The sequence below is a fragment of the Molothrus aeneus genome, chromosome 7, assembly GCF_037042795.1.
Source record: "Molothrus aeneus isolate 106 chromosome 7, BPBGC_Maene_1.0, whole genome shotgun sequence".
Lineage (NCBI taxonomy): Eukaryota > Metazoa > Chordata > Aves > Passeriformes > Icteridae > Molothrus > Molothrus aeneus.
The window spans coordinates 23,385,193-23,406,535 of NC_089652.1; the positions used below are offsets into that span (position 1 = coordinate 23,385,193).

The 21,343-nt window shown below is 50.1% G+C and overlaps 1 protein-coding gene across 1 annotated transcript; it reads right to left on the reverse strand.

Annotated features, from left to right (window-relative positions):
* Positions 1 to 900: 900 nt before the first annotated feature.
* TTLL4 (tubulin tyrosine ligase like 4) lies at positions 901 to 21,036 on the reverse strand. Its single transcript, XM_066553413.1, has 18 exons — positions 19,742 to 21,036; positions 18,949 to 19,058; positions 18,458 to 18,521; positions 16,353 to 16,477; positions 15,851 to 15,961; positions 14,852 to 14,928; positions 14,012 to 14,206; positions 13,846 to 13,928; positions 12,629 to 12,757; positions 11,882 to 12,004; positions 9,767 to 9,865; positions 9,073 to 9,207; positions 8,208 to 8,345; positions 6,273 to 6,372; positions 5,534 to 5,744; positions 3,259 to 3,329; positions 2,587 to 2,669; positions 901 to 1,785 (listed from the first exon to the last, which is right to left on the reverse strand). The coding sequence occupies exons 1-18, from the start codon at positions 20,968 to 20,970 to the stop codon at positions 1,644 to 1,646; spliced, it is 3,225 nt and encodes a 1,074-aa protein (XP_066409510.1). The 5' UTR covers positions 20,971 to 21,036; the 3' UTR covers positions 901 to 1,643.
* Positions 21,037 to 21,343: the final 307 nt, after the last annotated feature.

A 21,343-nucleotide genomic window follows, 5' to 3' on the forward strand; every position in this document is an offset into this window, starting at 1 on the left:
CTCTGCCCGCTCCCGGCTCCGATTTCTATTTCTGGGAGGCTGTGGGCTGGCTGCAGGGTTGGTGGCTACAGGGCCAAAGGGACAGCTCTCCGGCTGCAGGGGACAGCTGGATACGGGCCCATGGCGGGGTACAAGGAGTTCCCTGGTGCTGCCTCACAGCAGGCAGGAAGAGGAGGGACGAGCTCGGTGCTGGCTCACAGGGTGGTCCAAATCCCGCAGTGGTGCAGGGGCCCATGGGGCCAGACCCTTACAGCTGTGCTGTGCAGAGCAGCCTGGCTCCAGCCTGGCCATCGCGGGTGCTGGCAGCAGGGAAGGGAGCAGGCATCTCCACTTTCGGAGGCTATTTTCAGGTGCTGGAGAGAAGCCGAGGAGAGATGAGATTGTCACCAAGGAGACCAGAGAAACAGGGCCCAGTACTGGGAAATGGTGGGCTGTGAGGAGAGGGGAGGGAAAGGCTCTCTAACAGACCCAGGGCCCCCACATCAGTAACTCGTCTGGGCCCCAAGAACCTGCCCATGCACCTGGCCAGCATTCACCTACCATATCGGGGGGACAGAACCCTGAACCAGCAAGGGCCAGCTTTGGGCACCCAACCCTTCCTACCCCTCTTGTAAGGTTGGACTGAACTGCCCTCCTTGATTAATGATGCACGGGATAGTCTCTAAGACATAAGAAAGACTCCAGACCAAAGCAGTTATGCTGGGATCTGCTTTTTCATGCAGGGGAGTATGTTTACCTGCCACAGGGCAGCAAGAATTACCCAAAGGCTTGGGAAGGACAGGGAAGTGGGGTGGTAGCACAAACCCTCCCTGTATCAGAGCCTAGTGAAGCATGGGAAGGGGTGAGCTTCCCACCAGACACAAAGAGGTCAGGGAAAGGAAGGCAGATGAGAACCAGAAAAGCAGTTGAGTGTTAAAATTTAATAGAAATCCTTGAGAAACAAAGGGAAAATAGAGAGCAGACCCAAGAGAAGAGCACTAGCCTGCAGTCCATGCACACATGCTGCAGGGCACACCAGAGAGCCAATGGCCTTGAGAAGGATGCTCCCTCCCCAGCAGCCCCACTGACCCCACAACCAACTGGAGCCACACTGGTACCCATGGTCTCTCTGGAGCTGCAATGTGCAAGCCTGAGGTCTCCCATGGGGCCTGTTGCTTGGGGAGGGCAGGATCTTGGCACAGACACTCAGAAAGGATAAAACTGGGCAGTTTTACACTCTCCCAGGCATGAGGACTGGGGACTTATCTCCAGGGGCCAGGCTGCAGTAGGGCAAGAGCAGGCTCAGCTGCCAGCAACTCAGGACACAGACACAAGCGAGCAAGGGCTCAGCCTGTGCTGACTGGGGACTAGAAGGGCAGGCTCAGCCAGCTCTCACACAGCAAAGAAACCACAATGTCAGGCTTTTAGAACAGCCTAGGACAAAGGCCAGATAACCCCCACTTCCTCAAGCTTTGCCACTTGCTTTAGAAAATGAAGTCACACAGGTCTCCTCTTTGCCTAGGAAAATATCTCTCTCTACAACCAGCCCCAAAACAAGTGTGCAGTGCAAAGGGCTCCCACAGTCCTTGCTCTACAGAGCCAGCTCCTGTCTCTTCCTTTGAGGTAGGTTGATGTGTCCCCAGGGAGGGACGGTGGCTGCTTGGTCACATCACCAGGGCAGTGTCATTGAGGCAGCCAGCAGGTCTCTGATTGGCTCCATCAGTGCACTTGTTGAGAGGTAAGTTCTGAGCAGGGCTGGGCTCCAGGCATCTTGTGAGATCCTCACCAGCTGAAGGGAGGCATGCACTGCAATGAAAAGGAGACGCTGAGCTTCTTAGGGACAGTGAGAAAGAACCAAAAGGACCATGGTGCAATAATCATCTGCTGTATCACGACACATGGACTCAGAGATAGTGCTGCCAGGCTTATCTACTCCATCTCCCATTCCAGGCAGTGCCACTGACCCCAACATGTATCCCAATATGAGTGGGACGGCCGGGTCACAGCTTAGTCTTCCTGTCTGTGTGTAAACCCAACTCCACCTTGGCCTTAGCACAGGAACAGTGATGACCTTTCTCTTAGAACCAGAGACCGGGGTGTGCCTCCCCTTTGCTTTGTTTCACCCAGACAAACTCCAGTCCTCCACCTCTGCAGGAAGCTGTCAGCAGCTCAGCTTTGCTTGGGGAAGCTGAGAGAGTGCAACAGACCTGGAGACCTCACTGTTCCCCCAGCCAGTGCTGCAGCTGAGAGCCTCTGCTCACTGTTAACCACATCAGTGTCCACAGAAGTGATACAAGTTCCAGTGCAGGGAATATCTTGTCAGCATGTTCTGATCATGACAGCTCCAAGCATCACCTAATCTGGCTGTTCTGAGCTTCACTCCCATCTAAGCTGGGTGTACAGTGCCAAGAGACATGGCCAGTTGCACAGACATCATGCCAGCTCCATCTGTTGGCTCCTCAGAGAGCAGAGGCTTCAGAGCCTGCAAACCAATCTGCTCCTCTCCCCTTAATAAAGCTGCTTTTTGGGCTGCCAGTTTTCTACCAGGACACCAGTCCAAAAGCCACACTATGAACACCATGAACATCATGGCCAGTGCAAACTCACCCCAGTCTGCCCAGTTCCAGTTTGCTGAAGCCATTTGATTGAATGCCACTCTTCTGGAGGAACAACGACTTTGGCAATGACCACTGTGGAAGGAGAGGAAGACAACAGAATAGCTATTTAAGTCATGGCAAAAATCCCTCAAGCCTGCTGTGCTTTGCCATAGGCTGCCCTAGAGAGCTTGAGCTAGAGCTGCCTCACTGCTGCGCATTGTCACTGCCACCAGACTGTTCCCAGAATAGCAAACAGAGCAATCTTTGCTCTCTGCCTAATGAATCCCTCTGCTGAAAGTGGGAGTAGAGCATCTCGAGGTCAAGAGTGGGTTTCTTTCAGAGCAGCATTCTGCTGTAAGGCACAGGAGTGACAGACAGAGACGACTCCCTCACAGAGAAGAACAGTGGTCAGGACAGGTGCCAAATATGTAGGGCTGTGCCCAGAGCACCCAAGGATATTCAGATGCAAAATACTTGCAGATCTAATATACTGTTCATGACTTCATGTTTGTGGGAAATAGGGCAGCATGGGTTTTTCCAGACTCCTGGAGGCCTTGGCAAATAGGGAAGAAGGCAAACAGGTAAGACAGGAGCCAGAGGAAGCAGAACAAGCAGCACCTCTACCCAACTCTGTGCAAGTAAACAACCATTCTCTGCCTACCTTACCCCCACTTATACGCACCATTTGGGCCAAATCCGTCCTTGCCCCAGTGTGGTACCCTTTGACACACCAGTTCTTCAGTAGCTCCAGACCTGGGAAGTGACAGAAGACAGTGAGAACAAACAGCCAGGTTTACAAAGAGTTAAGCCTTCCCAGCTCAGGGCATGCAAATATGCTGCACTGACCACATAGAGCATGCTATGCAATAACTACTTGAACACGTGCCTGAGTGCCAGTAAACACGGGGTAAATCCAGGGCGTTCACCCTTTGTATGAGCAAACATCAGTGCGTGGGCTGCTGCAGTGCTTGCCTTCCTCCCAGGGAGCCAAGACATTCCTTGCAGCAGGCTCAGCGAAACAGGAAAACTGGGGCAACACAGGATTTGCCGAATTAGACCAGATTGGCTGTCCCCCTGAGCCCAGTGCCTGCCAACAGCAGTACCTGATTTGGGCTGCACCGGTGAAAGTTCCCACCGTGCAAATGTAGAGCAGCTTTGCTGTCATCGACCCCTTTCCCAGAGGAGGGCAGCTCAGGCAACCTCCTTGCACAGCACAGATCAGCTGCAGCATCCCAGTGCATCATCTCCACCCTACAGGGATCCATCCAGAGCTCAAGATGGGCTGAGACTTCTCCCTGACAGAGGGTAAGACTGGCACAAGCCAAGATCATAGCTGGTATGAATGGAAGGGACCAGTCCTCTCACCACACACAAGATATGGTGCTCCAGAGCACAACAAGGTCATTTTGAAGAAGAGCCATGTGTTCAACTGCACTGAACAAGCTCCACTTCCTCCAGGGCTTCCTTCAAGCTGTCCCCACTACAGCCAAGCACCCTGCTCTTTGGCTAACCCAAAAATATTGAGAAATCCCATCCTGTTTTCTTATTTAAGAGCCTTAGGGTCATAGCAGAAGGCCAGAGTGACTTGAGAATTAAGAACCAGCAGAGCAATGGCTAGTCCATTGATGCTGTCCAGCTGGCATTACTGTGGTTTTCTATAAGATACCAGGAGAAATCCTTGCTGTCCAAAGCCTGTTCCTTGGTGACCTTTCAGCAAGCCCCAGAACCTTGTAAAAAAAACCCCCGCTTGTTGGGGGCCAAGGGGAGCAGGGCGGCTCAGATGCCTTGTGCTGGGTCTGAGCACCAGCCTGGGCTTTGCATCGTGCTGGCTAGGAAAAGAGGAGTGCTGCATGGAACACAGGGGAACAGGAAGGGGATAGGGGGAGAGGGAGAGTGAGCTCTGCTCAGAGGTAAAGAGCGGTGATGGGATAAAGGAAATCTGCTCGCCTGGCTTCTTTGGGGAAGCTGGAGCACTGAAGCAGGACCCTTGCCTGAGCGGCAAAGTTCAGGGCAGCACTTCAGAGAGGACAATGACAGAATCTTTTTTCCAGTTGATGGAAGATCATCCAGCAAAGATATTAGCAAGGCAAAGGATGACACATGCTGACAACACAGCCAGAGAAGGCTATGATGTTACCATCTCTCTGTGAAAGACTGTTACTGACCCCTTTGATACTTGCTTTAACACCAGTGAAAAGTGACAAAGGCATTTTTCTTCTTTCTCTCCTTGATAGCCAGGTGAGGAACACACATACAGTCACTGCAGTGGAGGGCCAGCTCCTCCAGAAGCTTCTCCATCTAGATCAGCTATTGGATGGAAAGCCCTCAGCCACAGTCTCTTTTTATTTTCTCTAACCCTTCATGCTAGACCTCACTGCTGCCCTGATAGAGGCGACCCTGGGTGAGAAGGAATTGGTCCAGCCCAGCTATGCCTCATTAAAGTATAATGTTTTTATTAAAATACAGAATTGTGTCCTGAAAGGATGGAAATGTTAGCTAGATTTCTAGTGTTTAGGAAAAATTTCCATTTGTATGCTGACTGTTTTTCATCAATTAGAAAGCTGCAGGAGACCAGGGAGTAGGCCCAATTTTTCCTTCACAGATCATTTGTCAGGAGCAAAGCCCAGCAAATCCAGCTGTTTCTCCATCAAAAGAGAGCAGAGAAACACAGTAAGAGGCCAAAGCTACAGGTTGAAGGCAAAATCCCAGTCTGCTTCATGCCCAGGGCACCTAGAAGTGCTGGTGCTGTGTGTACCAGAACAATCATCACCTCTCATCGAGTCAGAATAAGCTTTTTGTGACATTTGAAGCAGTCTGGGAAGGTAACACATTTCCTGGGGGTTAGTATGCAGGCAGGCAGCTCCCCCTCAACATGCATAGCTCAGAAATCTCCCACGACTGCTGGCAGGCAGCCTGCCTGAGTCAGGTGGCTGTGCCATGCTTTGGAGGGCAGTTACCTTTGTGTCTATTCAAGTAGTATTTGAGCTCCCACTGGGTCACCAGGATGTTAAAGTAACGAGGCTGCTCGAAGAAGCGCAGGTACCGCATGGAGATGTGGCTGGGGAACACCCGCTCGAACTGCCCGCGCCGGGAGTACTCATCCTCTGTCTCCACCAGGACCCGAACATCATCTGGAGTCAGGATATCCAAGACGGAAGAATAAAAATCCTGCAGACAAGAGCAACCCAAGGTCAGGGAGAAACATCTCTCAAGCAGAGGTCTCCATGTGTCTGAGATCTTTGGGAAACTGTGGAAGGAATCTAGGCTCAATGGTGACACCAACACTGCACAGAACTGAAGAGAACACCAGTTCTGCAGCCCAGCCTCTCTTAAACACACTGGCAGAAGGCACACAAGGCCAGTGACCCTACTAACCCAGCACGGGGATCAGCTGGCAAAGGCTGTAAGAGCTGCATAGACACATAAGGGGGAGCAGGCAGTGCTCAGACTCTGTTTGGGGACTGATGGGTAATGTGCCCCTCAGGACACATCTATTTTAATGTACAGATTAGTCAGTGAGACTGTGGCTTAAGCAAAGCCAGTTTATTTCTGACCAGCTGTCTTGTAACCCACTGGAGCCCAGGTGCACCCCATCATCTGGTTGACTCCAGAGAAGAGCACAATCTGAAGAGGGACAGACATGTGGGACTGGCTGGGACATGGGCTCGGCAAGTAACAGAGGAGGTTGTTTTGTACCTGGTCAGGTATCTTCTGCATCAAGTAATAGACCTTCTTCATCTTCTCTGCTCTCAAATGCTCAGATATTGGCTTGGACTTCTTCAAAGCACTGCCCAGACTGAGGACACAAGAGAGACAATAGAGCATTTAAGTAGAGAAGACAAAGTCCTGTCATGGCAGAGCTGCTCCCAGCAACTTCTGAGAGAGTAATGACACCCTCATGAAAGTGACATGGAGGAGAGAACACTTTCTCCAAGGATTTCACTGGTTCCGAGATCAGTGATGGATCCACGGCCTTGTGCACCAGCACAGAACATGGGAAGGATGTGGGCAGGGAAACTGGGAGGACTCTGCCAGACCCTCACTAAGGCATTTCAGTGATCCTTCACCCAAAAGGTGAGCCATCACCTCACACTCACATAGGATGCAAGAGGGTCAAAGACACACCATGATGTGATTCACAGCACATGAAGCCTGGTGGGATCTCATGTTTACATCCCACTTGGAACACAGCTTCCTAACTGCAAGCACAGGGATGGGAGTGCAAGTACCCAGTACTGGTACCATACAAGGAAGAAGAGAATTCTTAGATCAAAAACTTCCTCTGGCAATACTGAAGTACTCTCAGGACTCGAATTCAGTCACATGCCATGGGAAGTCCTGGCCTTTTCTACTATCTGACCAGCAACCATCTATTCTAAGCACCAATTTAACCATGTGGGGATGCCAGAATCTGGGAGATACTTCTTGAAAACCTTTTAACCCATCTACCAACATAGCTTTTTTTTTTTTTCTGCTGCTGCAAAGCTTATTAGTTGTGTGTATCTCCAAACAGGGAGAGCAGAACCTTGAGTCTGTGCCACATGGTGCTTGGGGAACATGCAGATCTACTGGAATTCTGCCCATATGCTAAAAATTCCCTTCATATGCTTCCCAGGGCAGGAAATACAGTTAAACAAGCTTGCCTCTGGATGCAAGAAATCTGGTAATGGATCATCTGAACCATGTTAAAGATCCACTTAATCCCTTGCAGGTCTTTCTGAGGACACCTGCCCTTCAGCACTTCCACTGGAAGTGGCAAACCAGCATGTGATCAAAGCACCGCAGACGAGCTGGTGAGAGCTCCTCATCTGGAACAGACCCATGTTCCCAGCTTCTCCACTGAAGGCACAGGGCACTCAGGGCAAGAGTCCCATCTTTTGGCATGCCCACACATCACTGCATGCTGGTGCTTAACCAAGCAAGCTGATCCTTCAGTGACATATGGCCAGCAGCCATTCTGCTGCAGGGAACAGACTGGTTTCCTTCCAGCCATCAGGTCTGAAACCAGGATAAGCCCTAGCTGTGGTGAAACACAGAAGTATTAGGGGTCTGGCTGGACACACACCCAGGAACTAGCATTCTGTAAAAACAGCCATGTTGGCTGTGAAGTAAGACTGTGCACACCTCCACCCATAGGTTGGCAGCATGTGACACCTGCAGTCCTGCCTAAAGAACTGATCACTCCAGCATTTGCAAAATAACAGGTGCTCCTCTTGCTCCAGGCAGCAGCATGTCAGTTCTGGTAAGTCAGAGGGTAAGTGGATCTAGCCTCAACAGAGCCAGCCAGTCCTCCAAGCAAACAGAGAGGCAGTGAAACTTAGCATCATATTAGTTCTGGCAGGGGGAAGGACAAGAGAGCACGACTTGACAAACTGCAGAGCAAGCACAAATTATATTGGCCTCACTTCCAACTATGGACCTGCAGAGAGGCCATAAATCCTTCTGCATTGAAGAGACCACAGGAACCAGATACTCAGGCAAGGAGACAAGTTCTTTGGACCCATAGCTGAAACACCAGCAAGCACAGGCTCTCAACAGCTAGAAGCCAGTATTTGCTTGGCTCCAAGCAGCCCCCCGAGATGAAATCCCTCAAGAAAAAAGCCTGCTTCTCTAACAGAGAAGGGGGATAACCTGTAGGTAGAGCCACTTCTTGTCTGTGTCCCTGAAGCCACACTGTCCATGCTGGGCAGAACAAAACCAGCGAGGTTGAGGAGGTCCCGAATCATCTGGCCCTTGATGCTCACATCCAGTGGGGAGTTGGAGTGGAGGCTGCAGAGAGGAAGCATCACAGCAGCCTGAGTGCTAGAATGGAGGTGTTGAGCCCCATGGCCCCAGGATCAATCCCTGGGTTATCACTGACTGGGACACAAACACCAGCCTGTCCCTTGCCTCATGAAACCACCCACAAGACACTGAGAGAAAAATCCTGACAATAGAGCTTTGAAGGGGGGGGTTCCTATCAGAAATAGTTAATTTTTCCATCTCTTCCCAATTTTGCTAGAAATAGGCAAATCCATCCCCAGAGCCGTGTGCATGGCTCTGTGTACAGCTCATGCCCACCCACTCTCACAGACAGGAGGGGCCATGCTGGTTACACTGCAGCTCCCGGCCCTGCCTGCACAGCCGACACCACAAGGCCGGATGCGGTCAGGAAGTAAAGAACAGTGCACGAGGCAGTGGAACTGCTGACTGCTTCTGCCCACGCAGAGAAATCTCTGCCATCACCCGTTCTGTACAAGACACATCCCTCCTTGCCTTCCTTTTTTAACATACTCTTCCCTGGCTCTAGCTGGAGCATGCCCAGAAAAGCTTTCTGAACTGCAGAGGAATGTTGCTTTCACAGACAGGGAGGGCTTTGATTCCTGCAATCTGGAGAGGGAGGCTTCAAAGCCCATGATCTTTCAGCACCAGCTACAGGGGACATTGCAATCCAAACTCACTTTGTAGTAAAAGAAAGGCCATTATCCACTCTGCTGTGGCTCAGAATATGCTTTACCTTGGGGAAATGTTGACTTCTAAGATCCAGGGCTTGAGGTTTTCATCCAGCATGATATCAAACCCAAACAGCTCATGGCAACAATACGGCCGGCGCACGTACATCTTCACCAGGCTGTTCACATAGGGCTCAGAACTGCAAGCCAAGAAAAAAATGCTTGTTTCCAACAGTCACACAGACAGCAGAGCTCTGGCTGTTCACAGCACGTGTTGACAGTTCTGGAAGTGTAATGCAGCCACGTGCTGCGGGAGCAGGTGGGCTGAGGGACCAACACAGGCCTGTGTGTTGCTGCTGCCTCACCACATATGGATCCAGCACTGCATCTTGAGCATCCCTGCTCTGTCAGGCAGCATCCATCTCTGAATACAAGATTTATCCTGCATCAGGGACCATTCTCTCAGGCTCCCAGGCAAAGCAGGGGAGCGGGTGGCAAGCTGGGCAATTTTGGGTACACTGCACCTTCCTGGCCTTCAGGCAGGTCAGGGAAATGTAAGATCTATCTACCCACTGCAGCTACTGTAGCAGGAGCATAAGTAACAGGGTGAAAGGAGGGATCTGCAGAGTAATACTGAAGCCAACAGCAGTGATACTATTTCAGTTAAGAACAAAAGGACGTGGCTGAAAAGGGACTGGACAGTCAAAAGGGCCAAGGTGCACCTCACAGACACACAGAGCAAGGGGTGCCAAGACTCACGCAATGATGGTTTTGATAACGATGTCCTTAATCTTCTCCCAGATGGCCTCACTATTAACTCCTTTCTGGGTCAGGTAACCCCAGAGAGCTTTGAGCGCCCTGTGAGAGAGAAAGCAAAGGATGAGGATTTTTGAAGGAATTTTGAATGAGTTACAGATGGGGTTTTCCAGTTGTTTTAGATGATGTGGTTTATTTTTTTTATCTTCTACATACGTAGGAAAGGTGAGTTTGGTTCATATCTTTACTGCATGGTTCAGAAGGTCACAAGATGGCTAGTTACAAGACCTTTTAAGGATTTATTGACTAATAAAACACTGCTAACAAGGACATTTATGTTTTTGACCTGATTTTTAAATATTTCATCTTATGGACTCATGTTACAGTGAAAGCTTTCTGTTATGTAAGTTTGTGTGTCATAACATATCAATAATGTTATGACACACAAACTTACACTAAACTCTAAAACTCTAAATTTTCTTCCACTTAGTTTAACATGTCTCTATTTCAAATTATAAATCTATATTCTCGCTTCTAGCACCTAAGTTTGGAAGCTTTTCCCAAGGTCTTAGATCAAATCCTGTGTTTAATTTTAAGCTTTGGCTTACAGGCCCAAAGTTCTCAGAATTCCTTGCATTTTGGATTCCAACATGTAGCCCCTTGCTGCTGGTGGTGAAAGCAACAGAGGGGAACCCTGACAGTGCTCTTCCCTGGCATGGCAATCCTCCTGACATCCTCAAACCTCTCAGTTCCTAGTTACTGCTCTCCCCAGCCTGGCCCCTGGTTTTGAAGGCCCAAGCTACTAGGAACATGAATCTGTCATAGACTTCTCTCAGCATAGTCCCAAATTAGCACATGAGCAAGGTAAGTCAGGCCCAGATCTTCTCTTCCCTCCCCCTCCATGTCCTCAGCAAACCTCCCCTTCCTGCAGGCCTTCCCCCGCAGCACTGCAAAGCAGCTCAGCAGGAATCCAACAAGACCCCAAAAATGTTTTAGCTAAAGCCACCTCACTGAGGCTTCAGGGATGAAAAGAATTTCTAAAAAATGTGGTAACAAGATGGTATGGGGGAGCATCTATGCTTTTACAGGAGTTTCCCATACCACACTGAGTGCTGCAAGCTACTCTGACACTGAGCCAAGGATGCTGAGATATTTCTCAAGTGAGACCATGTGGCTAATGGCCAGGAATCCAAAGGTCACGCTTCCTGCATACAAGATGGAGTGGATTACAGCCACACTTATCTTTAACACAGGAGCAGCCAGCATTGACTTGCATGCAAGTATGGGAAACCCACACAATCCCACCTCCACACAATTGCAACTGCTGAGGGGCAGCAGACCCTGCTAAAAGTCCCAGTGGAGGAAGAGACCACTGTGAAGTAGGTCCAGGTCTAAGTGATCTGGCCACAGCCAAACATCTTCTGCAACTCCCTTTGAGTGCAGTAGCCCTGCCCAGGCTGAGAATTGAGAACTCAATCCTGCACTATTTTTAAAAGGGTTCAAACACCACCGTGGAATCAGAGACAAGTTCCTGGGGCTTGTATCCATTCACCCATGAGAAAGCAAGGAATGGGAACCCCTGCAAAATTGCAGCCCTCCTCCCAAAGGCCTAGAAACAGCACCACTGCTCCTATTCCCACTGAGTAGCACTAAATTAACAGTTCTGAACCAGAGCTGTCCCCTTCTCTGCCTCCACAGCAAAGTCAAGAATGAGATGGGCAGAAGCTCCCATCAAGACAGTTTAAGAATCACCCATTCAATATCTAACAAAACCCAATCAGATTCTGCTTTAACCACATCCCATCACCCCCACAATAGGGGAAGGGGATGAATGAGCAGAGATAAGTGCAGTGTTGGAAGCAGGGAATGGCACAAACACAGGCAGGATGAACAGCACTTACAGCTCAAGCAGTAGTGGACAGGATGAGTCACAAGCCAGGGAGACCATCCAGATTCCATTGACACTAACTCATGCTAAAATCATTCTGTTCTTCCACTTTCCCAAGTGGGAGCAGATGATACAGAAAGCAAGTTCAAGTTTTGGGTAAGAATACTGAAAAAAGTCTGACTTAATGGGAAATAGAAAGACATGCCTTGTACCCTAAAAGCAGCACCTACCATTTGTGTCCCTGACAAGCAGTCTCATCCAAGTTGGGTTTGTACGCTGCGTTCTTCTTGTTCACACTGTAGTTGGTCAAGTGCATGAACTTGTTGCTGAGGCTCTCCACTGAGGAGGAGTACCTGGGAAGGCAAGAGGAACACAAGCTGTCCAAGACTGAAGTGGCTGTCCCCAGGTCCATGAGGCAGGCACAGACTTTGTTCTCATCTCAGACCACTCTCAGCCATCCACCAGCCCTGCTGCCTGCAGCTCTCTGTCCTCACAGGCCCAGAGCTAATGGAACAAAACATGAGACAAAACAGGCTGCCTTGGGACAGTGGCATGCAATCCCACCCGTGCAGCATACCCTCAAGAAATAAAAGCCAGAGTATCAGTGAGCAGAAGCACTGATGGAACTCCAACAGCCTGAGGCAATACAATGAAAACTGGAAGAAATGTCTTAGTTTCTGGTGTGCCAGCTCTTATGCAGAATGAAGCACAGATGATGTATTTCAAGAACTGCTTAATACTGAGCTGATCTTTCATTGGGAAGTTTGGATGTAGGCAGCATCCTGTCACATTCCCTTTCAACAGTCACCTGCAGCGACCTCGTGTGTTTCCACACTGCCTCTTAAGCAAGCAAGATACAGCTTTAAGCATCACCTTATAGGGCTTGACTCCCTCCTGCCCCAGCCAAGGCAGGCACCACAGCCACAGGTGCCTGGGCACCAAGGCAGCCCCCAGCACTGCTCTCCTGCACAACCAACCTGCAGCTGGCAAAGCGAACCAATCCATCCTTGAACAGGTAGACTCTGAGGGGATCATAGCAAGTGACGTAAACATAGAGCCTCAGGTCAAACTTCTTCCCGCCAATGAGGTAGGGCTTGTGCAGGTATCTGCAGAGGGAAGGAAGCACATAAGGGTTAGGATTTTCATATGCAGGAACATCTCTAACCCCCAAATCAGAAGCCCTGGCAAAACAAGGGATCAATGCAGAAACCTTTTTGCACAGCATTTTCAAGTTAATCACATCACAGACAAAATGAGAGAAAGAGCAGCTCTTCCATTCACAAGGAGCTCCTGCAGCACATAAGAACTGTTTCCTTCTGCTCACTTCCATTTTGAAGAGATTTTCCTCAGTTTTAAGGCACAGTAGCTTTTCCACACCCACAACGCTGATCACAATTTTCAGGAACATTTAAGACATGCAGTACACCACAGATGGTTTTGTACAGTAAGCAGAAACAGTTGGGTATTTTAATCCAACTCATTTGATTATTCATCCCAGAGGTGCATGATTTTCCATTGGAAAGTTTATCTCTCTGCATGGAAAGTGGACAGGGAGAACTAACAAGCAAACACAACAGTTCCCTGTCTGCCAAACACTGCAGTTTTCCTGCTCTCACAAGAATCTTCCCAGATTCAAATCAAGATGAACTATTCCACTTTTCTGCAGAAGGGGAAGGAGATTGAGAACACTTGAAACACTTATTTCAAGAAAATCATTTGCATCTACAAGCACTGAGGCTCTTACTAAACCATTCTAACTTGGATAAGAACAAATCTTTGACAACTGCCCCTCTTCCCTGGGACTTCTCTTCCCACTGTACTTGTGTGAACTGGATAAGGTTTGTTTGTCTCCAAACATGCCAAACCCCAGAGTACAGAGCAGTGAGAGCCGGATCACAGCAGAGCTGAAGCTGTCCACCTGCCAGACAGAAGCTCCAGAAAGCTCATGAAACCAAGTTGTGTCTGAGACCTCAAATATCTACACAGAGACAGCAGCACTGCAGTAAGCCCAGTTGCAGCTGACAGAGCCAAACTTCCAGCAGCAAGACAACCAGGCAGTCTCCAGAGAAACCTCCAGATGCAAATCAGGTACTTCTGCTTTGTCACATACTGGTAGGGGCCCAGATTTGGCCAGAGATACAAGACATTAAGAGGTCCCAGGCTGTGTGTCAACCTTGGTTTTATGTTCACTCACCTCTGTACTAGCAGTGGTCTCCTTCTGGGGAGCTGGCTCCATTTGTGGATGACCTGGATACCAACGCCTCTTGCTGATGCTGGCTGCAAAACACAAACAAGAAAGGATCAGATCTTCTCCCTGCACCTACAAAAAGACAGAGGATTGAGTTCTGCTTTACACCTACTGGTTTCACAATCCATTTCTGTCGGCTACCTCCTTCCTCCCATGCTTTCCTGAGTAATTTGATGTCCTGGGGCAGGATGAAGGATTGAGGGAAGAAATTAAACTCCTTTTTCCCACAGCGAGCCTGCATCTTTAACAGGTTGCGCCACAGACGGTCCTTCCTTCCAATTTGAAATGAACCAGGGAAGTGGTTTAGCTGGAAAGGAACACAGATGCTATGAGATCTCTCTGCTTCCCCTACTCCCTGCCCACCCCGTTCTACTCCCTTGGCAGAGGATACATCCTATCTGAATACAGTGCAGGGTAACAGTCTTTGCTCCCCTCCCAAGATTGCACCCAAATTGATTCCACCTGTTCCTGAAACTTTGCAGGGACAAACCACCTCGTTTGGAGCATCACAGCTCTTCAGAACAGGCATGTACTTGTGACAGATACCAAACCTTTGGTCCCTTGCAGGTTCTCATGCCATGAGCTACACCTGACTGTTCTGTGATCACAGTAAGGTACATGCCCTTTGCTGCACTGGCAGTGAGGGCATTGTCCCTAGCCCTCAGTTCTGCCAGAAGGAGGACTGCATTGCTTTAAGCAGCAATGACTGAATTTAGAGAAGCTCACAAATAAACACAATTTGACTACAGCCTCAGTCCATACAACAATCACCCTCACAGCAGAGATGCCCATCCAGCTATGCCTGTCTCTTGGACTCCTCTCCCAGTTCTGGAAGGGACACTGCAGGGACAGTTGGCACAGCAAACACTTGGCCCTGAGCAGAGGGGCACCCAAATTGCTTGCAACACACTCTCCATGCACATGAAAGAGGTTAGCAAAAAACAGCCCCTACCTTTTGGTGCTCCCTGATGGCTTTGAAGCCAGGGGATTTCATGTGGTGGCCCCAGCAACCCAGCCAGTCGCTGCTTGCTTCAGGAAAAACAGAAAAGTCCATGACTGAGCACCCTGCCACCCATAACACCTGCTCAACCCACAGCACCCCATCTCCTTAGGCTAGCAGAAGTGTGCCAGGGATGTTGTACAGCTATAGCACAAAGCACTCACACTCGCTACTGCAAAGCTGCAAAAACAAGGGCTGAGTGGCATCCAGTTAACCAAGTGGGTCATATCGTTGCAAATATGACTGGTTGCAAGGACCTGAAGAGGTACAGGGTCAAAGGAATGCCTTTAATTCCCCAGCATCCTGACTTCTCTGCATTACAGCTGGCAAATGAAGCAGTTGGCTAATGACTGCTGTGCTGCTGAGGGACAGGTAGGTGTGCCATAACTTCTTAGGACTTCCTCTGCCCTCCATGTTTCATTATAGCCCCAAAATCTGTGCAGAGGTCTCCTGATACATGCAGGAGTCCAATAAATACTTCCAGGAGATCGCATTCCAGAGTATGGATCATAGCTGCAGATGCTCAGTGCTTCTCCTACACATCTCTTCAGTGACAAGATTCCCAACCTGAGAACTCTGGCTATGGTCAGAGAAGATGTTTTCCTCTTCAGTACATGGGGACAAGGAGCAGCAGTGCTGGGCCTGGCACTACATGAGGGCCAGCCTACTCAGAGTGGCAAGCCAGAGCAAACCTGCCTCACATCTGCCTCAGTTCTTGACAGCCCAGGAGCAAGCCCTTGTGGACTATGCCAGGAATAAGCCAAGAGGCAGATCAGGCCCTGCTGGGACCCACAGATGTTGGATACTGCAGGTCAGACAGGCAAAAACATGAACCTAGCGTCCTGCAGTGCCAAGCCTGTATTGCTTCTGCTCTGTTCTTTGCAGGCATTCTGCCTTCTAGTGTCCAGCACTGGAGGCAAGGAAGGACACAATGCTGCCTCCCCAACTTACTTTTGCTAACTCGGAAGTGGGACCTGCCAATGGTTTGCTTCACTATGTTAGGCGTGACACTGCACATTTTCCATCGCAGCAGCTTCCTCTGCTCCCAAGGCAGCTTTTCCACTAGGAAAGCAAAAAGTTAGACACTGAAGGAAAACAAACACAATACTTGGATTTACTACAGCTGCAAAATTCTTATGGTTTGCTGCACAGGCACCAGGCCTGTAGATGAGGGTGCATAGCCCTCTTTGCAGAACTGTCATGGAGCAGAAGACTCCACAGCTGGGGGAGATCCAAGACACTGGAACATTTAGTGGCAGCCTGAGTCATGCTCCAGACATTGGAAATAACAGTTTACTGCAGTCATTTGGATCTCACAGCAGTGTTGGGTATCATCATGGGAAGGGTTAAGGGCAGCCACTGCCAGCTAGCTCCAGGCTGTGTGCTGGCACCACTTGCTCCCTAATAATGGGCTGGCCACTCTCACCTTGTGCAACAACAGACTCTGGCTCACCTGCCTCATCCCGAGTACTGAAGTAGATAGTTGGAGGCACATTAGGGAATAAACTGCAGACAAGAGCTGGTTTGAGCACTTTGTCTTGAGCCTCAGAAGGCTGGGCCAGGCACTCAATGCGTTTCCTAAGAAAGATGAAGCAGTGGTCAACTGACTAAAAGTGAAAAGTAACAAAGGAAGAGGGAAGCCGGAAGAAGCCTTAATCTGGGTATCAGGAATTTGCACCATCATTGCAATGTGGTGCAAGCAGCAGGCACTAAGGTCAGTAACTCAGTCTGCAGCAATGAGGGGATGAGTCTGCAATGAATGCACATGCCAAGTACCCACTGTGGGGTTTTTGATTTTCTGGGGCAAGGAGTGGAGTCTTTTACATGACAAACCCTATAATCTAGTCCAAGGGAACAAGGGGTGGAGATTGTAATACATATTATTTAACTGTTGCAACCCTCATGGTTCTGCTGTGTTGCAGGGAAGAGGGATGGAGTTTAACCCACTATATGTACACCTTACCACAGCAAGCCCCAATACCTGGAAGGAGGGATAGAATTTGTAATGTTTCTATTAAGATTGTGATGAAGTGAAAAGTAAGGTTTGCAATGAACATATATTCAAATATATGCCACTGCAGCCAGTGGAAGAAGCCACACCAGAGCAATCCAATAGAGAACAAAGAGCAGCAAAAGAAAAGGAATTACAACACACTACCACAAATCTCTCAGGCCACCCCTTGCCTCACTGAAGGGACTGAGTGTAGCTTGTCACAAAGAATTGGAGACCAGGCTGAGGGAAGAAGAGGTGTTTTATCAAAGTCCTTGGTTTGTTGTTTTTTTTTTTTCTTTTCAGTACTGAAATCAATAATTAAAAGTTTATTAATTGGCAAAGGATTATATTGGTTAATATTCTCTGGCACAAAACTGGTTTTGCCCACACAACGTGAAGGCAGGTGACAGCTGCAAAGGTTTCAATGCCAGGCTGGCACACAGCCTGCACAAAGAAGTGGCCAACACCTCTCCCTCCTTGCTGTAAGAGGCATTTAGCCCAAGCACTGCTTCTCCCCATCTGCCCCAGAGGCCAACCAGACACATCCTGCCACAAACAGCTGCTGGGCCAGTTTACATCACCTCTGCAGGACTTTCACAACCACATGTGCACACCCAGAGCCCTGCAGCACCCTAAGGCTCAACACTTGCTCACAGAAAGGCTTGCTTGTCTCCCAGATTAGTGATGGCATGATGGGAAGCAGCAAGCTGTCAGGCAGACAGCAAAGCCTGAGGCAGCCCTGGTGCAAGACGAGCTCCCACTGTTGGATGGGCAAAAACAGGTCCAACAAAGGTCAGCCAGGAGTCATGAAGGCAGGGCTCAGATGACCACAGGCTGACCAGTGCTCCCCAGACAAAGATTCTCCCGAAAGTTAAAGAAAAACCCAGGCTCCAGGACTTGTTTCTAGGATGCTATGCTGAGACACAAAATTCCAAGGCGCTTTTGCAGTCCCTGGCCCAGGACACCTCCACTCTGCTTCATCTGCCGGGCAATGATACTGCAAGAGCACAATTTAATCCAGTAAACCTAACTCAGCAACTGTCAGTGCCAGTGAAATTAAGACCCCTGTTTTGATGCTGTAGATGCGCCCTTAGCACTTTACAGGCTGCTGCCGGTAGCAAGAGAGGTAGTTCTAGTTTCCAGGGTAGCAAGGAAACCTGTTTTGGCTGGGACATCTGTTCCTACCTTCACTCCTTTACCCCACATGCTACCACCTCCTCTGTCCCCATGGAGGGTAAAGATGACAGAATCACTAAATATGCTGATTTTGAAGGGACTCACATGGATCATTGAGTCCAACTGCCCACCCTGCCCAGCACCATTCCCAAGAGTCACACCACGTGCCCAAGAGCATTGTCCAAATGCTTCCTGAACTCTGTCAGGCTTGGTGCTGTGGCCTCTTCCTAGGGAGCCTGTTCCAGTGCCCAGCCACACTCTGGGTGAAGAACCATTTTCTAATATTCAACCTAAACCTCCCCTGATGCAACTTCAGGCCATTCCCTCAGGTCCTGGGACAAGTCTGGGAAAAATACACCAAGTTCAGTGCACTGCTTACAGCTACTAACCTGGATGCAGGAGCGGCGGAGCTGCTGGACAACACATCAGCATCAGAGGAAGTATCTGAGTCACCTGCAGGAGGAAACAAACTCAGGTTTTGTCTCCATGAGGAGTGAATGCACACAGAGTTAGGGAGGGAAGAGAGGAAACAAATGCTGCAGGGGACAGAATCTTCCAGCTACCCCAAATCCTTAGATCCTGGCTTTTGCCCACCAATTGGGGTCGTAAAAACAGGGAAGGGAACAGAGCTGACAGCCCTGCACAGAGAGAAGATGGGTAAGTTCTGGAGAAGGACAGCTGGTGAGCCCTAGCTTGCTCCCAGAAGGAACCCATGCAGTTCCTCCTTGCTGTTACATCACTTTTGGGTTCAATACATCCTGAAATGACAGCATGAATGTAAGACAGGAGGGCAGCTGTGCTGAGTCCAGCTCCCAGACAGCTCTTGCACTCCCCACATTGAGGCGTGGAGCACAGCCCTCCCTGGGGTACCAGCACTCACTGTCCTCATACTCTTCTTGACTGTAGCTCTCGTCCAGACCATCAGGAAGTTCTTCCTCTGCTTCGTCCTGGGGATGGCTCGGCTGCAGCAGTGACCTCTCAGCAGTAGCACTGGGACAAAGGACATCACATCAAAAGGAATGGCACATGCTTTCTGTGGCCAAAAACCCAGAAACCCATGAGGCAGCATGAGATAATGTGAGTAGAGGAATGAGAGCACTGCCCTTTCCAGTACTGATGTACAAGCACGCATCCCAAGCTAGCAAGATGGAGAGGCCCCAGACCATGCTGAGAAGGAACATGTTCCAGAGCAGCTAGAAAAAAGAGGAAAAAGGACACCCTCTCCCAGCAGGAGAGCAAGAACTCCATGTCCTCACACCTTCTCTATCCTGTATTAGCTATGTGTCCTTTTATGAACCCATGTCTCTGACTAGGAAGGCCTGGTTCAACAGCAGGCTTCATTCACCATATGTGCAGCGCTTTTAACTGCAGGCAGGGCCCCCCCGCTGAGTAGAACAAACTACAAATGCCACACAGTAATTCCATGCTGTGGTTGAAGGAGAAAATGGAACATCTTGGAGCCATCCCGAGTGCCTTCATCAAGCTGGGGGGTGCAGGAATGTGCCCCACCCACTAGGAGGCTGCAGTTGGGTTTTGCTCATGGACACAGCCCATGGTTATCCTTATGGCCATGTCATACTGCCCACAGTGCATCCTCTCCCAACACAAACAGACACAACGGCCAGCCTGGCACATCCTGCTGCAGCCTCCCTCCTCCTCCTGCCTTTACTTACTTAAGCTTTCCTGAGACCACAGCCTGGGCCCATTTCTCTTCTTCCTCCAGTTGGATGGTGGACACCTGTGCTGCCACTTCAGACACAGCAGCAAAGTGCAGAGGCTCTGCTCTTGCCAGGTGGTCCCCGGCACACAGAGGGCTGAGCACACCCACGGGATGGCAGCCAGTCCTGCAGAGAGGAGCGCTGGCACACGAGGCCAAGGGACGGACACTGATCCGCTCACTGCGGGCAATGGCATCGCAGGTGCCCCTAAGGCTCGAGTTACTGTTAAGGCAGTGGCTCCCCAGCTCCGAGTTCGGGGGAGCAGGAGGTTCTTTCTGGGTGATCTGCACTCCAGCATGCTGCCTCCTCCTGCTGCTCTGGTTGGACAGGCTGCCCACACTCATAAGGCCAGAACTTTCGACTTGGGACCCAAAGCCTCTGTGTGTGGCAGCCTGACTAGGTAGCTGCTGCACCGCCTTCAAGAGGCTCTTCTCCAGTTCCTTCTCTTTTGAGCTGTGAGGTCTCCCCTTAGCATCCTCCAATGAGCACTGATCCTTCCTGAGGACTGCACTGCTTGGCACAGGGGTATGGGAGGGGATTTTGTTTTGCTCTGACACAACGTTGCTGTTCGTCACTGCCCGGTTAATCAGGCTGCTACCGAAGCTGTCTCTACTGTCCCCGGAGAGGGACCATGAAGTAGCAGGAAAACTCCGGATGTTTTCCACCTTTTTCATCTTCAATGACTGCAGAAAAGGCACTTGAGCACTGCTTGGCCGTAGGAAGGAGTCGTTATTGAGCACTGGTCGACAGGAGCTGGCAGCCTGCTGACCTGAGCTGAGGGCAGAGCCTTTGACCCCAGCTCCAGAGCGCTCCTCTGCCAGCAGGCAGGGCTCCATCAGCAGGGAAGACATCACCCTTCCCGTGGCAGACATCACCCTTCCCGTGGCAGAGCCAGCGTGTCGAGGGCTTTGGAGGCTGTCTTCAGTGGGCTGTGCGTGGCATAGTGATGGTGAGCACAAGAAGCAGGATTGCTGCAGAGGGATCCCTGAGGGCAGCAGGATGCGATCCTGGAAAGCACTCGCATATCTCTTCTCTAAATTCCAGACGGGTTTGGCCTGCTGCTGAGCGAGGCGCCAGGGCCAGGACGGCTGAGGTCGTTCTGCCGGGAGGCTGCCTGACTCCAGCCCAATGCTCTTCTGCTGTTTGGGGCCCCCATTAGCATGGTCTGGTCCTGCAGACGCCATGTAGAGCCATAGCACTTGAGGCACAGTCAGTCATCTACAGCAGCATCTTTGCTGGCCTGAAACAAAAGGATAGCATGAAAGACACTGTTGCCCTGTCAGGGCACAGCACCCAGCCTAATGCCACATGAGGAAAGCAGGGTGAGCTGCTTTTCCTGCAGGGTGAAAATCACATCTCCCATTTACTGAGCTCACCAAGAGTCTCTGGAGACCAAGTCAAAGAATGGCTGGCATCTCACATGAAACCAGAGGATGCAAAGAACAATGTAAAGAGAGCCATCTGCAGGAAAGCTTGCACCCTGCAAACACACAGGGGTGCCTGAGTACCAGCCAGTGCCATGGGGTAGCAGCTCCAGCAGTCACCCTGTCTGCAACA